This window comes from Calliphora vicina, chromosome 4 (assembly GCF_958450345.1).
Source record: "Calliphora vicina chromosome 4, idCalVici1.1, whole genome shotgun sequence".
Taxonomy (NCBI): Eukaryota; Metazoa; Arthropoda; class Insecta; order Diptera; family Calliphoridae; genus Calliphora; species Calliphora vicina.
The window spans coordinates 84,594,051-84,609,346 of NC_088783.1; the positions used below are offsets into that span (position 1 = coordinate 84,594,051).

Below are 15,296 nucleotides of genomic sequence, written 5' to 3' on the forward strand. Positions count from 1 at the left end.
ATGGACCTGGTCCCCTCGTATCAACAATTTTAATTTTTTTTTTCATTTAAAATATTTAATGGAAACTTCTCGAAAGCATTAACCTTCGTGAGAAGGGTATACATACATATATAACTTTGTCATTCCGTTTGTAATTTCCACAATATAATTTTCCGACCCTATAAAGTATATATATTCTGGATCCTTATAGATAGCGGAGTCGATTAAGCTATCTCCGTCTGTCTGTCTGTTGAAATCAATTTTCTGAAAACCCCATCTTCGGGCTCCAAATCTTCAATAATTCTGTTAGACATGCTTTCGAGAAGTTTCCTATTTAAAATCAGCAAAATCGGTCCACAAATGGCTGATATATTAGGAAAAAAACAGTAGAACCCGATTTGTTTTTCACAAAAAAAAAAATTTTTTTTAACATTTAAACAAAAAATATTTAAAATAACAATTCGAAAAAAACAACTTTGGAAAAACTAAATAAATTTTGTTTACCTAAAAATATTTAAAATTTGTATTTTGAAGTATAATTTGGTGAAGGGTATATAAGATTCGGCACAGACGAATATAGCTCTCTTACTTGTTTATCTATATCTGGATTACTAAGTCATTAATATAGACAATATGAATAACTAATGATAGATATTTCAAAGTCCACTGCTATAGCAAGTTGGAAAAATTTTAATCCGAAAATTTGTTTGTCAAACATATTTTCACTAATAAAATGTTAAAAAATAGAAAAAAATTAAAAAGAAATTTATAAAAAAAATAAATAAAAAAATTGGGAAAAAAATTTAAAATTTGTATTTTAAAGTATAATTTGCTGAAAGGTATATAAGATTCGGCACAACCGAATATAGCTTTCTTACTTGTTTTTAATTAACAACAAATTTAAAAATAAAAATTAAATTAAAAAAGTAAAAAAAATTAAGTCAATACTGAGTCAAAAGTAAAGTACAAACATTTTAAAAAAATCGTTTTGCAGCGATTTGGAGATCTCTTCTTTCCAATCGGTTCGAGAACAAAAATTTTGCATAATTTTTAATTTTCCATATACCCGAGATAACCCATCTTTGGACATTAAGGGTTAAACTTAAACACAGCTAAACCTCCTCTATTGTCATTGGAAATTTGATTAAAATCGGATTTTCAATTTTTCATTTCCCCCATTTATGAAACTTTTATCGAATATAAAGAGGTTTCACTTTTATCAGAAATAGTCTTGCTGTTACCCGACCAGGCTGTGTACCCTATAGATCATTCCTTCAAAAGTTTAAGTTTTCCTAAAAGGTATTTTTGTGTGAAAATTTTAAGCTTTCACAATTTAAGTAAAATTACTTAGGTATATGAATTTCGTATAGATTAAACCTTGGTGGTTTCGTTAGTGAAGCAAGGAGATAGAAATGAATCTAATGTTTTATTTAATTGGTCAAAGTTTAATGCATATTTTCATAGTTAATTAATATTAAATTTAGAATTGTACATGTTTTTAATGATAGATGAGCATGACCTCTTTTTTTCCAATGATACGATTTACATATACATTTGTATGTAAGTGTCTAATTTGTATGTATATATTATGGATTTTGTAAATAAATATTTCCTTATGTACATACATATGTATGTATGTATGTTGTTATTATTATTATTATGTAGTTATGTATGTATGTATTTATGTATATAATATATTTATAAGTAAATGTTTTCATGTATATGAGAGTTTATAATTATTTTTTTCATTCATTTATTTATTTATTTGTTAAAGTATCACTTGAGGATGAGTTTTTGTTTTTGTTTTTGGTTTTATTATTATTTAATTTATTAATTAAATATTTTTGTTTTTATTTATGATTTAGTAAAAAAAGTTAATCTATTCATTTCATATTTATTAAATTTAATTATTTAAATTGAAACTTTTGTATGTTTATTGTTGTCTAACAAATAACTTATTTATGCATGATTTTACTTACAATATTCAGTGACTTTAGAACAGAGTATTTTGTATGCAATTTTATTGAATTTACAGTGTTTTAATAAAATTAGTTTATAAAATTTGTTTAAATAATAGCGAGTATGATTTAACTTGGTAATGGATTCATTCTTAGAAACAGTGTCTGTTAGTAACAGGATAATAGTGCAAAAATTTGATTAATTTTTCACAAAATTCTTTTCAGTTTATTTTGCTACAAATTTACGTATAACTATTTTTATTTGTTTTAAAGTTTTTTTTTCTTGAATATTTTTTTTGTCACATAATTTCATTAATAATACAAAAATTAATTTAATATGCATTTTATTAACGAGTATAGAGTTTTGGTGTTCAGTGTCATTTTAGTTAAAAATTATCCAAAAAGACACTAAATTAAAAACTTAATAAATCACTTAAATTCTTTCCTTAAAGGTACTTTAGTATGTATGTATTGTTGGTATTTATGTAAATAAACAATTTTAACTTATGAATAAGTAGTTTTATATATAGAATAACAATGCTTTAAAATAATGTAAACATATGTACGTAGTAGAGAGGTAATGGAAGGAAAAACAAACATAATATGCACATTTATGCACTAATATATGAGGGGTACTCACAGTTTATTTTATAGCAATAAAATAAGATAAATATTGCCAGTTTAAAAAAAAATATGACATTGATAAATAGTTTAAAAAATTGTCTTGAGATATGACAATACAAGTGTTGTATTTTGCAATTTACTAAATAGCATACAATAATTTTGAAAGAATACTACTTAACATCTGCTTAACTTAAGCTACGTATTAGGGTATTCAATCGTTTAACCATTAATCGGTTAACCGTTAACAAATAAACCGATTAATTTGTTAACAAATAAACCGATTAATTTGTGTCGATTAACCGATTAAACGAAATTTCTTTTTTTTTGCACTTTAACATATTTTTTTGTATTTATTTTTCCATTTTAATTAAAATACAAATATCAAAGTAGAGCTACATATTTTTTCAACGGTGACATGTTACAGTGTCCATTGACATAATGTCCATGGACATTATGTCACTCCAAAAGATGACATTATGTCCATGGACATTATGTCATTTTGGTAGTGTCATAATGTCCATGGTAAAGTGTCGTAAAGTCCATGGACATAATGACACTTTTGGAGTGACATAATGTCCATGATATTTAAAAAAATAATTTAAGTATTTATGTGTTAATTTAACTTCTATCGAATTTACCGTTGTAAATTTAAAGTAGTAATAAGACGATAGCTGCGATTTTTAGTTAACTGTTATCTGAATTTTGTGGAGTTCAGACGTCACAAATTTAAAGTTTAAAAAAGTAAAAGTGTTAAAGTGTTAAAATGGGTAATGTAAAATATAAATATGAATTTAGAAATAAATTTGACAAAAAAAGAGAGTTCAATAAAAAATTTAAGAACTTTCACTTCAAAAAAATACTTTTTAATAATTTATTTACAAGAAAGGCTTTATTTAGCGAAGCCGCCTGCCGCGTTATATGGAGAAGAAAGTCCCTAAGAGCGGCCGTGGGCCGTCACGCAGAAAAACTTTATTTACAAAGACAAGTTTTTTGCACTCATTAGCATGGCGAGCAACTATTCGGTATCGCAGAAAAAGGTATTTCTTATTGGCGGCCTGCGGCCGCTTTTAGGGGCTTTCTCCTCCATGGAACGCGACAGGCTGCTTCGCTACATGAAGTTTTCTAATATATGAAAATATAAACTGCTACTAGGATCAAACATTTTATAAAAATTAGTTTTTCTAAACACAATTTGGACATTATGACACTTTCAAAAGTGTCATAATATCCATAAGCAAAGTGACATAGTGTCCATGGACACTGTGACATGTCACCTTTTTCAACCATCAAGGAACATGTTTAGTGAGTATAACAACTGACATATTTAATTTACATGTATTTGTCGGATGATAACATGATAATAGACGAAACTGGAGACACTACTGAAACGAGTTTTTATCAAAACTTACCGACATTATTAAAAGAATTTAAAACCTAAAAAATCCAAAAATGGAAGATTTTATATGTTAGAAAAAACTAAAAAATATTTGCAAATTGGATATTGTTTACCATGTCTTACTTTCGATTTCTCCAACTTCTACAATCAGCGAGAGAGTTTTTTCCAAGTCTAGTTTTATTAAAACTAAAGAAAATTATTTACTTTTTGGTTGAACTGTTATATTTTGTTTATTTTTATGTTTTTGTTCTTTTTATTAATAAAATACTTAAATAAGTACAGAAAATTCGTGGTTTTATTTTCAGTTTAAAATTGAAATAGAAATTATTTGGTTAATCGAATAATTTAAAATTAACCGCTTAAATCTAAATCCCGATTAATTATTTGCTCGATTAACCGATTGAACCAGAAACCCGATTAATTGAATACCCTACTACGTATACAAGGTTGTCAAATTCTTACAATATTGTTAGAAAATGTTCAATAAATGGTTAACACCCATATGTTTCAACATAAGTTCTCATGGTTGTGTTATCCATTTTCTGAGCAAGTTCGGTGTATCCAGCGGGCTAAACTAATTCGTATACGCAGAATCCAGTGTTGCTAACCGTTTTTTTATGTTAGCTCTTGATTTTGAGCACAACATATACAAATTAAGGTGTATTAAAAACCGGCTGAGATTTAATTCATTGGGAGTTAATTCGCATTTCTTGGGAATAATATTTGAATTATTTGAGTCATGAAATCGCCGATTATTAGGAGTAATAATTTCATTTTACCCTTTGGTAGTTATTTAATTTTTCAAGTTTGGGAATTAGTTCATTTCTGATGGGAATTATTTCATTGGGAGCTATTATAACTGTTTTGGTTACAATACATTGTGGTTCCAATCCCAAATCTAGCCTTACAAAATTATAAAATATATTCAGTGTCAAGCAGTTTTTAATTGGTCTTTTAGTTTTTATGAGAGGATCGATAACAAATCTTCGTTCATATTTGTGTTTAAATAAATGTTTTAACTCTAACAAATTTCTACTTAAATAAATATCGCTGTTGATAACAATATTTTTTTTTTTTGAGAAGCCTTTATTCTCACTGTATCTCACAATATTGTCAGAAAAATGTTCAGAAATTCTATAACAACAGTGTCTTGCAACGTTGCACAGTGGCATAGAAACAAAATAGAGGGAAATAAATATGTAACTTCTAAACGGTAAGAATAAAATTTTGCATACACAAAGAGGATGTGTTGTCGAGTTTAAGTTTTGAACTTGGACCTCATGGGCCCACTAGGAGCGCGACCAAGGGTCCTCAAAGTAGGACCCCTCGGGTATGTTACATTTTAAAATGACCCTATTTCTTCGTTTGTGTTCCGATTCAAAAAAAAATTACACATATATTGTAATTCGGAGTATATGTTTCAATGCAAAAAATATCAAAGATCGCTGTATTAAAAATTGAAAAAGAACATACTATGAGGACACATAAACTCTCTACTATATTCGTGCAAAATAATTTCTATGGATACTCGATTAGTTCAGGAGTTATAAAGAAAAACTTTATTATAAGTGCGCTTTTTCATATAAATTCATATAAAAATTTAAGCAAATAGAAAACAGAACACAATTGAATCAATTTCAATTTATATGTTAAAACACAAGTTACTTTTAATAACGTTTATCTTTATAACTCATGAACTAATCGAGTCTCCATCGAATTTAGTATATAGTAGAGAGTTTAGGTGTCCTCATACTGTGTTCTTTATTAATTTTTAACACCGCGATCTTTGATATTTTTTACAATGAAATATATACTCCGAATATTGACCTTTAACCTTTTGGAAGTAAACAATTTTATTCACAACATTCTAAGGACAATAGCTTTGCCTTTAAAATGGAATCAAAAATTATGTTGGACTTTGAGTAGTTACAAAGTTATATATAATTTTAGACAATTTTAACAAATTTTTCAATTTTTAAATCGCGATATTTTTACATCGGAATGAGTTTCCATTGAAAAAGCCACTGATATGATGAACATATTGTATGTGGTAAATTTTTATTAAAATCGGAGATGATAAATCCGACAGCTGTCCGCTTTCACATGGATCCTCTCAATTGTTTTCCTTTCGTGTTTCTGAATCAGGCGGCAAATCTAAACGTTAGTAGTAAATATGTTTTGAAATATTTAATGGGTCTATTATGGATGGCAACCGAACTAAAGTTGCGTTGTCAGTTTCCAAAATGGTATCACAGATGACAACTGGCATCTATCATTTTCTGTTGGGAAATTTGTGATTGCCCTCTGACCACACAACTGATGTACGTTTGTCAGCCATTATATCGACCCATAACTTTAACTAGATTATTAGGTCATTAAAATGTTTTTTTTCATTAATGCGGCAGTTTAAATTTAACAAAATGGTGGTATTTTCATAAGAATTTTATCTAGATTTTAAACATTTAATGATTTTATTGTAATTCATAACTGGCAAGATTTAAGTGTATTGTTAAAAACACAAAAGATCTGATTATTAAAATATCACTTTAATTATATGAATAACAACCTGTAAGTACCCCTAGTTTTTGTGAAGGTTTTTAATATTTAATCTACTACAGTGTTTGTAATATTTGAATGTTTGAATGTTTGTCGCACAGTAGTAGTTGATTTCCTTGTTGTATTAGATATTTATATTTATTTTTTTTTTATTTTTTTTTTGCATTATAGTCTGTCTATTCTTTAAAGAATTCTTTGAAATTGTTGTTAGATTAGTTTTTGTTGACTTTTAATATTAAATTTTAAAATTTTTTTCTCATTTATGTTTTTATTTTCTTCTTTATTTCGTTTGGTTTTTAGTCTACTATTAAAATTATTATCATTATCATCATAAATTGGTTACATTTGATTTATTTTGTTATTTTTAATTTTAATAATTTGTTTTAAACAGTTCTGTTAATCATATTATTTGTTGCTGTTATTTTATTCGTACTTGTTTCAAGGATTTTTGTTATTTATTTTGGAAATTATTAAATATATGAAATTTTAAAAAGTTTTTTTTATTTTTTATTTTAATTTTAAGATTTAATTCTGTTTGGTATTGTATTTATATAAAAAAGTGTGCTAATTAAAAGTTAACTATCGCTAAGTAGGTTTTATTTCTGTTTGGGATTTTTATTAAATTATTTATTTTATTTATAAAGAATTTCATTTATAACAATTTCTTTTGGGAGTTTTTGGTTTAATTGTTCTTTTTTTATATTATTTTAATTTTTACATTAAAGGTCCAGTTCTTCAGTGCCATGAAATTTCAAATTTGTTGACTAAAATTAATTTGTTGTTGAGTTTTTTTTTGTTTAGTTGTTGTTGTTGTTAATTAAGACTAAAAAACTGGTCCTAAATAATTTGAATTGAATTTATCTAATTAAAAATTGAATTTCTTATAATTTGGCTCAAGTTATAAGTTGAGAAACGAGTTGCCCAAGAATGTTAACATTAAGGTGGAAACCGCCAATGGACTAAGAGTCGGTGAAGCCGTACTATTGCCTGCTAAAATTTCAGCTCTTTTACGCATACGTTCCTATTTCAAAATCACAAAATAATATTATTTCAACAAAAGAAAAAGACAGCAAACATTTGCAATACCCACCTGATATTTGTTATCTTCACCTGGTGGATCTAAACACTCAAATTCACAACATCTCTCTCCAACTCGAAAGTTTTTACAAAACTGCACAATTCGTTGTTGCGTTCGTTGGTCATGAAAATATAAAATTGAAGGAAATCCATGTGAATTAAAATAAATATGCTAAAATGTCAATGTCAAAATCAAATTCAAAATCAAGACTACAACTACATCAGCAATCAACAAAATATGTACTACATACTAGAACATCTAGTATGAACATTTAGTTGTTTAGTCCTTCATGCAGTCACTATCCAAGGATTACTTACGTAGGGGGGATCACAGTAAATTGCTTTGCACCACAATGGCTCCGAGTGGTAACACACACATAGACTGCACACACCTGGCCCTGGTACATATAGCATGCCGTGATTTACCGAATTACCTTGAAAATCAATACAGTCTTCCTCCAGACACGCTATCAAAATGAAATGAAACGAAAAAAAAGAGAGAAAACTAAATTATATTCATAAGTTCAGGGTAATTGGCGTTTTTTAGTTTAGTTTATTTTCGTTTTTGTTTATTTGTTTATTTTATACTAAATAGCGTGCACATGGATTTGTTTTTGTAAACACATTTAATTAAATAAATAAGTCGTTGTTCAAAATTAAATTTAAACGGTTTTTTTTTAATAAATATACATATGTAGTAATAATTTAATAAATTGGGAAACTTAGAGTATAAGTTAAAATCAGGTTTGGGGTATGGCAATTGCATTTTCCATTATTTACTTTAGGTGTTATTGATAATTGTTATTTTTAAATTACAATTACATGCAATTGTAATTGAAGCGTTACTGATTACAATTATTGGTAATTGTTATTTCTATTTTTCAATTACAATTAAATGTAATTGTAATTAGCAATATTTGATTAAGATTAACAGTACTTGTATTTGAAATATGTAAATTATAATTACTGTATTTGTAATTGATAAAAAAAGTATATGTAATTTAATAAAATGTAATAAAATTACTTTAAATTTAATTACATTCCTGCAATTTCATATGATTTTTATATAAAATACAAGTAAGAAAGTATGATCGGTCAAGCCCGATCATATAATACCCTACACTAAGTAAAAGAGCAAAAACATTTTTCTTTTAAAATTTAAATAATTTATATTTTTGAGTGATTTTCGGAAGTGGGCCTTATATGGGGGCTATGACCAATTATGGACCGATCACCATGAAATTAGGTCGTGTGATTTATGTCTATATTAAAGTTAACTATGCTGAATTTTGTGTGTTTACCAACATTTTTAAGCGATTTATGCACGTTAAAGTGATTTTCGGAAGCGGGTATATATGGGAGCTATGACTAATTATGGGCCGATCGTAACAAAATTTGGTTACATGAATTTTGTGTATACAAAACTTATTTGGAGCGGAATTTGTGGAGATACATATATAAATTAAACATTTATGACCGATAAAGTCCAATTTTGGGACTTCTATTTATACCCTCCCCACTATGGTCGTGTAGGGTATAAATAGAAGTTCTGAAACTTTATACATTAAACCGAATCACAGTAAAAAGTTAATTTATTAGCGTCCTCATAATAAACCTGGCTTTGCTTTATGATATTTTCCAATAAAATTTGGGTTTAGTGATGAATGATGTTGTATGAAAATATTTTTATTTTCCAAGTGGGACAAATATGCAGTCGCTTTGCAAAATCCTTTAAAATGTATACCTTTTTTTTAGAATTAGAAGCAAAGACCTTCTAGAATATCTTCTGCGAGAACTAAGAGCAGAATGAGTATCGTATCTTTCAGAATATGTAAACAAGTATTTTAGGCCTACAAAGTGAAGACCTAGCATTTTTTCCCGCTGCCATTCAAAAACATCAGTTTATGATAATTATTAGTTTACTAATAACTACACGCAGATAAAAAACATGGTTGTGGTAACCATAAACTAAGAGCAACATATTATGATCAGATTTATGCTTGTAGTCCAAAACATATTATGATTATTATTGGTTTCATGAAATATCATAATATTTTCTGAAATAATCAGATTATGATACAAATCAATCATAACATGTTTTGAAACAATCATATTATGATATAATCAATCATAATATGACCCAAAGTAATCATATTTATGACCCAATTAAATCATATTATGATCCAATGAAATCATATTATGATCCAAAGTAATCATATTATTATTAAAATTTATTTTTATAAATACAAAATTTTATTTTAATAGGTTTTAGTTTTGAGGTACTAAATTCCCAATTAAAATATTATTGATAAATTCACTGAAATTTATTGTTATTCGCTCCAGGAAACTTAAAGATAATATACAAATAAAACTATAGAGCGAATGGGAATTAAAGACACACAAAATTTACTTGTAAAAATAACACAGCTTAGACAAACACCACCACTCACAAATGGTGGGAAAAAGGCTAATAAAAGTAAAAATATTTTGTTTACATCTTTAACATATTATGACTACATAATATAATATGGTTACTTATTTATCATTATTTAGTTGTTGTAAATATATTATGTTTACATCTTGAACATATTATGACTACGCGTATAGAAACTTAACATTTAATGGTTGTACATAACATAATATGTTTACCTATTTATCATTATTTAGTTGTCCGAACCATTCGGTGAACCATATTCATATTTATAATATTTAATGGTTACAGTAACTAAAATATTGTTTAAATTAAATTAAAACAACAATTATATGTTTACGACAACAATATATTGTTACAACGAACATAGTATAGTTGTCGTAACCATGTCGAATCATGTTTTTTCTCTGCGTGTAGTATTTATCACGGCGCACAGTGGCTCATTATCGTTATTCATCGGCCAAAACTCTGTAACCTTTGAACCGATAGAGATATTTTATAAATTTTTTTTTGATGTACAGAAAACTATTTTTCTCCAGTTTTAATTTCATTAAAATCAATTCAGCAGTTGTTGAGCAATTTAAGATTAAAGTTGAACTTTTAATTTTTGTATAGCATTTAGTATGAAATTGCAAATTTATTGTTTTTTTGAATCAGCTATACTTATTAAAAAAGTTATAAGCAGATAAAAACAAGTAAAGAAGTATGTTCGGCCAAGCTCGACCATATAATACCCTACACTATAATTTATTTTCGTAAATGATTTTCGGAAGAGGGAATTATATGGGGGATATGACTAATTATGGACCTATCGCAATGAAATTAGGTCGTGTGATTTATGTCTATATGGAAGTTATTTCTGTTTAATTTTGTGTTTATACCAAAATTTTTAAGAGATTTATGCTCGTTAAAGTGATTTTTGGAAGCGGGCCTTATATGGGAGCTATGACTAATTATGGAACGATCATCATACAATTAGCTGACATTAATTCAGTTTATATAAAACTTATTTGGAGAAAATTCTAGATACATATATAAATTAACCATTTACGAGCGATAAAGTATAATTTCGGGAGATCATTTGTGTGGGTGCTAGGTGAAATAATGGACCGATTTCAGTCATTTTCAATAGGCTTCGTCCTCCTGTATGTACCAAATTTTATCGCAAATCTTCAAAATTACGACTTGTACTTTGCGCCTGTCATATGGACAGGTAAAAAATAATATAAAAAAAATTGGGAGTAATTTCATTCAAATAAAAAAAGTGTTCAATAAACAGGTCAACAAGTATATATAGGCTTAAAGAGCACACTTTGGCCATTCTCCTGGTAGTAAATTTTGACCCTAAGCTCTTTTATTCCACTGAAATTCCAATTTAACTAAAATATAGTACATGAGAAAAAAATAATAACACATCAGGTATAAACGGTACAGTGACAAATAATACCCGTTCTTAAAGATTATTATCCTACCAACATAACAAAATAAAAATCATCCAATTATCAATAATAGTTTGCGAGTAATGATAATTTACTTCTGATCAAATTTACAAAAATCACATTTTTTATAAAATGACATAAAATATTTGACTTTAACAACATGCCACGCACACAATTGGCAATATTTTTATCTAATTTTTTGGTCACCTTAGTTTCAATGTGTTTACTATTGAATGGCATTACAATTTTTGACTTTGGACTTTTGACCGATTAAATTGAGATATGAGCCACCGTGCGCCGATACATGTGTCTTTTTTTGTCTCCTCTAACAAAATATATTGGTCCGACCTTGTAATTATTTGTTGTGTTGTACAGTGTAATTAATATACATATATGCATTAATTGTCTGAGTGTTACTTCTCTTTTAAAAAAGGCCTTTTCAATCCGTATTAGGGTTCTTAATCTGGAACAATTTCGCGGTAATATTTCTTTAGAACTTTTCGTGAAATTTACGGAAAGTCAAGATCCACCGGTGAATGAAATGTCAAAATCAATCATAAACCACTATCTTTATGGTGGTCAGTATAAAAGAGTTATCAACGCGAATTATTAAGTGCATTTAATACTCTTACTAATTAAATTATGTATATCGTCCCCTTAATAAAGCAATAGTGTATAATTTTTTTGTCATTTCTAAATAATTGAGTTTAAAATTTTTGTGTTAGTAGACATCTAGAACAAAAGTTATATTTCAATTGATCTTTTGACCCGTTTTGTGGAAGTAGAATTTCACCAAATTTTGACCACATATAAAAAATAATGGTGTATAGCTTATATGCTATTGTTTTATTGAGGAAACGATATCAAGTTTAATCATATTATATACATTATTTATTAAAGCCCTTTCTAATTGCGTTAGAAAGTTTTAAGACCTGACATCGCACTATTGATTTTGGTCTATAATTCGAGTATCTGCGACAAAATGTTTTGCAAAAACTATAGTATTTATTAAGATAGTTTTTAAGTCAAAAAGTGTTAAAAAAAATGTTATAAAACTTTATTCGTATACAATAAATGAAAACAATTTAAAAATTCACTATTCCTTTAAATCTCGTTGGAAACATAATACATAGATATATGTATTTTTGACCTCAATATACAAATTCAAATATGTATGACATTACCCAAATGGAAAACAAAACACTTTGGGAACCAGAATCCAACATGCCAATGTCGTTTATCGAAGTATCTAAATTCATTCTTCACTGCGATGTGGTAGCATACTGCAAGATAAGATACCAAGACGTTATCAATTTCTTTAATAGATATTTCATCAATCAAATGTCTCTTAACATGTTGTAAAATACATTATTTTTTATCGTTTTCATTAAAACAATTTAACAATTTTATTTCATTAAAATGTACAACAACTTTTCCAAGAGCCTCTTTAGCTCAGTGGCAGAGCACTGGTCTTGTAAACCAGGGGTCGTGAGTTCAATCCTCACAGGAGGCATTCTTTTTGCCAAAACGAAGACGACAAAGTGTTGTCGAGTCGTAGCTATCAATTATCTCTTATAGCTTAGAAGCTATTTTTACCCACCTTACTCCAGTTTTTTGATAACAGACCGTCCAAATCTAACCTCTATCTAAAATTTTAGATAGAGACCATTCTACTATTCAATACATCCTTAAACGTTACAAGGATTCAAAACAAATAAAAAATAAACCTAAAAAATAAACCTAAAACTCAGTGCCCCTTTCGGCACGGAGTTTTATTTTGAGAACCAAAATATATATGGCAGAAATATTTGCATATTCTAAAAGATGAGGAAAAAATATTATGTTCTGCATACTCAGAAATCCTGAAATCGTCCTTTTATTCTGGGACATATAATCCCAATAAGCATTTTAGTGGGATATATAATCAAAATCAGTGTTCTTGATGGGTGATTCGAAATTAAAAAATGAATAAAACATCAGAATATTATTAAATTTAGACGGAAATACACATTTATTTGCTTATTTTTATAGCATTTTATAAATGTAATTAGGAATTTAATTTGTGGAATGGTCCAAAACACTTGTAACACAAAGCATTGTTGCAGCCTGAGCATATCATCTTTGCACATTTTTAGATACCAAGTAAAGACCAGTATGCTCTACTGGCATACTGGCCTAATAAAGTAAAAATGGAGAAATTCGGGAAATATTTGGACCCTCTGATATCACTCCTAAGCTATAAGAGATAATTGATAGATACGATAAGGTTTTTTATAGTGCTTGACGAGGAGATTCCTTATTTGTAATTTTTTTGAAATCGGAATCCAAACAAGGGGATCTCAAAGTTACCTACTTTGGGATCCCTTGGTCGCCCCACTGGTGGGTCCATGACGTCCAAACGCAATACATGAACTAAATTACAAATTTATTTCCCTCTATATTTTTTCTATACTACTGCGCGGCCGACTTCCAAACTGCTCAAATTTCAACAATGTTGTGAAATTCATTTTAAGCTGCATGAATACGCTGACATGTACTGTAACGTTTTTATTCAAATATTATATTGAACTCTTAAACATGGTTTAGGTGTTATTTAATCCCAGTGGTCCCGAAAGAGTTAAAAAGATTAATTAGCCGTCGTAAAGTAAAACTCATTTGAGGAGTTTTATTTTTCTCGTCAGAAAACATTCCTTTTTTTAATAACTTTTATTATAGAGTCTATCTGATAGAACGTGTGTAATAATTTATTTGTTTAAGGAAACAAAAATAACAACAATTTAATAATAGGATTCAAACAATAACAAATTATAATCCCATTTGTTTTTATTTCAATGACGATTTATTCAATAGCAATGCAAGGTGCTTTACAAATTGTAATGATCTGACCAGCAGCAAGCTTAAGCTACGTACACACGGTTGTCAGATTTTACAATGTTGTCAGATCTGGCAATGTGCTCGCAATGTACTGACAATGAAATATTATTACCAAAAGGTAAATTGTCAGTTTAGACGATTGTAAGAAAACCTTACAATTTCATTGTCAGACAATTGTCAAACAATAAATGTATATGCCAACAAAAATTGTCAGTTCACACGGTTGTCAGATTGTTGTATGGCAAAGGTAACCAGATCTCTTGTTAGACATTGTCAGAAGAATATTCAAATCTTTTTACAAACAATTTTAATTGTCATCTGTGTGTATTATTAAAAAGTTGGAAATTTAAAGTATTATTATGGAACAGAAAAAAGCCATTGCATAACGGATGAAGGCAAAATAGCAAAAAATCGTCGCAAAGTTTGGGTAAAGGATTGGGTACTTCGCCATCAGTAGGAAGGATTTTACGCTACATTGCTCATCCACTTACGAACTGACGAGCCGGAGTTGTATCATAATTTATTGCGAATGGTCTCCGAACAATTTGATCAATTTTGGCGATTTTCAAAATTTTTGGCCCATAAAAACAAAAATTGGTCACCAAAATGGACAAACTGAGTATAGGGTCATGATCGTGTGTTTTTTGCACTGACAATGATGCCATTGTCAGATGCATAAACTTCGCACATATGACAATAAAAAGTTTCTGACAATGATCTTACAATGATCTGGCAATGGCAACGTAAGGTGTTTACACGATTGTCAGATGTCTGATAATATTATTGTCCTACAATGTACTGACAATACTTTTTCTGACAACGTTGTAAGACAAAAATTGTAAGTTTACACGGTTGTAAGACATTTTCTGAAAATTTTTCTGACAATATTGTAAGATCTGACAACCGTGTGTACGTAGCTTTAGGTGTTAATTTACATGAGTTTTATTTCTGACGGAAAAAAT

The 15,296-nt window shown here is 28.2% G+C and overlaps 1 protein-coding gene and 1 non-coding gene across 2 annotated transcripts in view; one reads left to right on the top strand and one right to left on the bottom strand.

Annotated features, from left to right (window-relative positions):
* Nucleotides 1–5,064: 5,064 nt before the first annotated feature.
* The window catches only part of LOC135957786 (uncharacterized), a 72,405-nt gene continuing 62,173 nt past the window's right edge, over nucleotides 5,065–15,296 (bottom strand). Inside the window, exons 3-5 of the mRNA XM_065508588.1 lie at nucleotides 7,909–8,057; nucleotides 7,604–7,684; nucleotides 5,065–7,534 (exon numbers count right to left, since the gene is read on the bottom strand). Coding sequence (XP_065364660.1) covers nucleotides 7,412–7,534; nucleotides 7,604–7,684; nucleotides 7,909–8,057 — 353 coding nt within the window. The 3' untranslated portion in view covers nucleotides 5,065–7,411. The remainder of the gene's footprint in view (nucleotides 7,535–7,603; nucleotides 7,685–7,908; nucleotides 8,058–15,296) is intronic.
* On the top strand, nucleotides 12,902–12,973 carry TRNAT-UGU (transfer RNA threonine (anticodon UGU)). Its single transcript has one exon. It is a non-coding gene; the product is annotated as a tRNA-Thr (tRNA).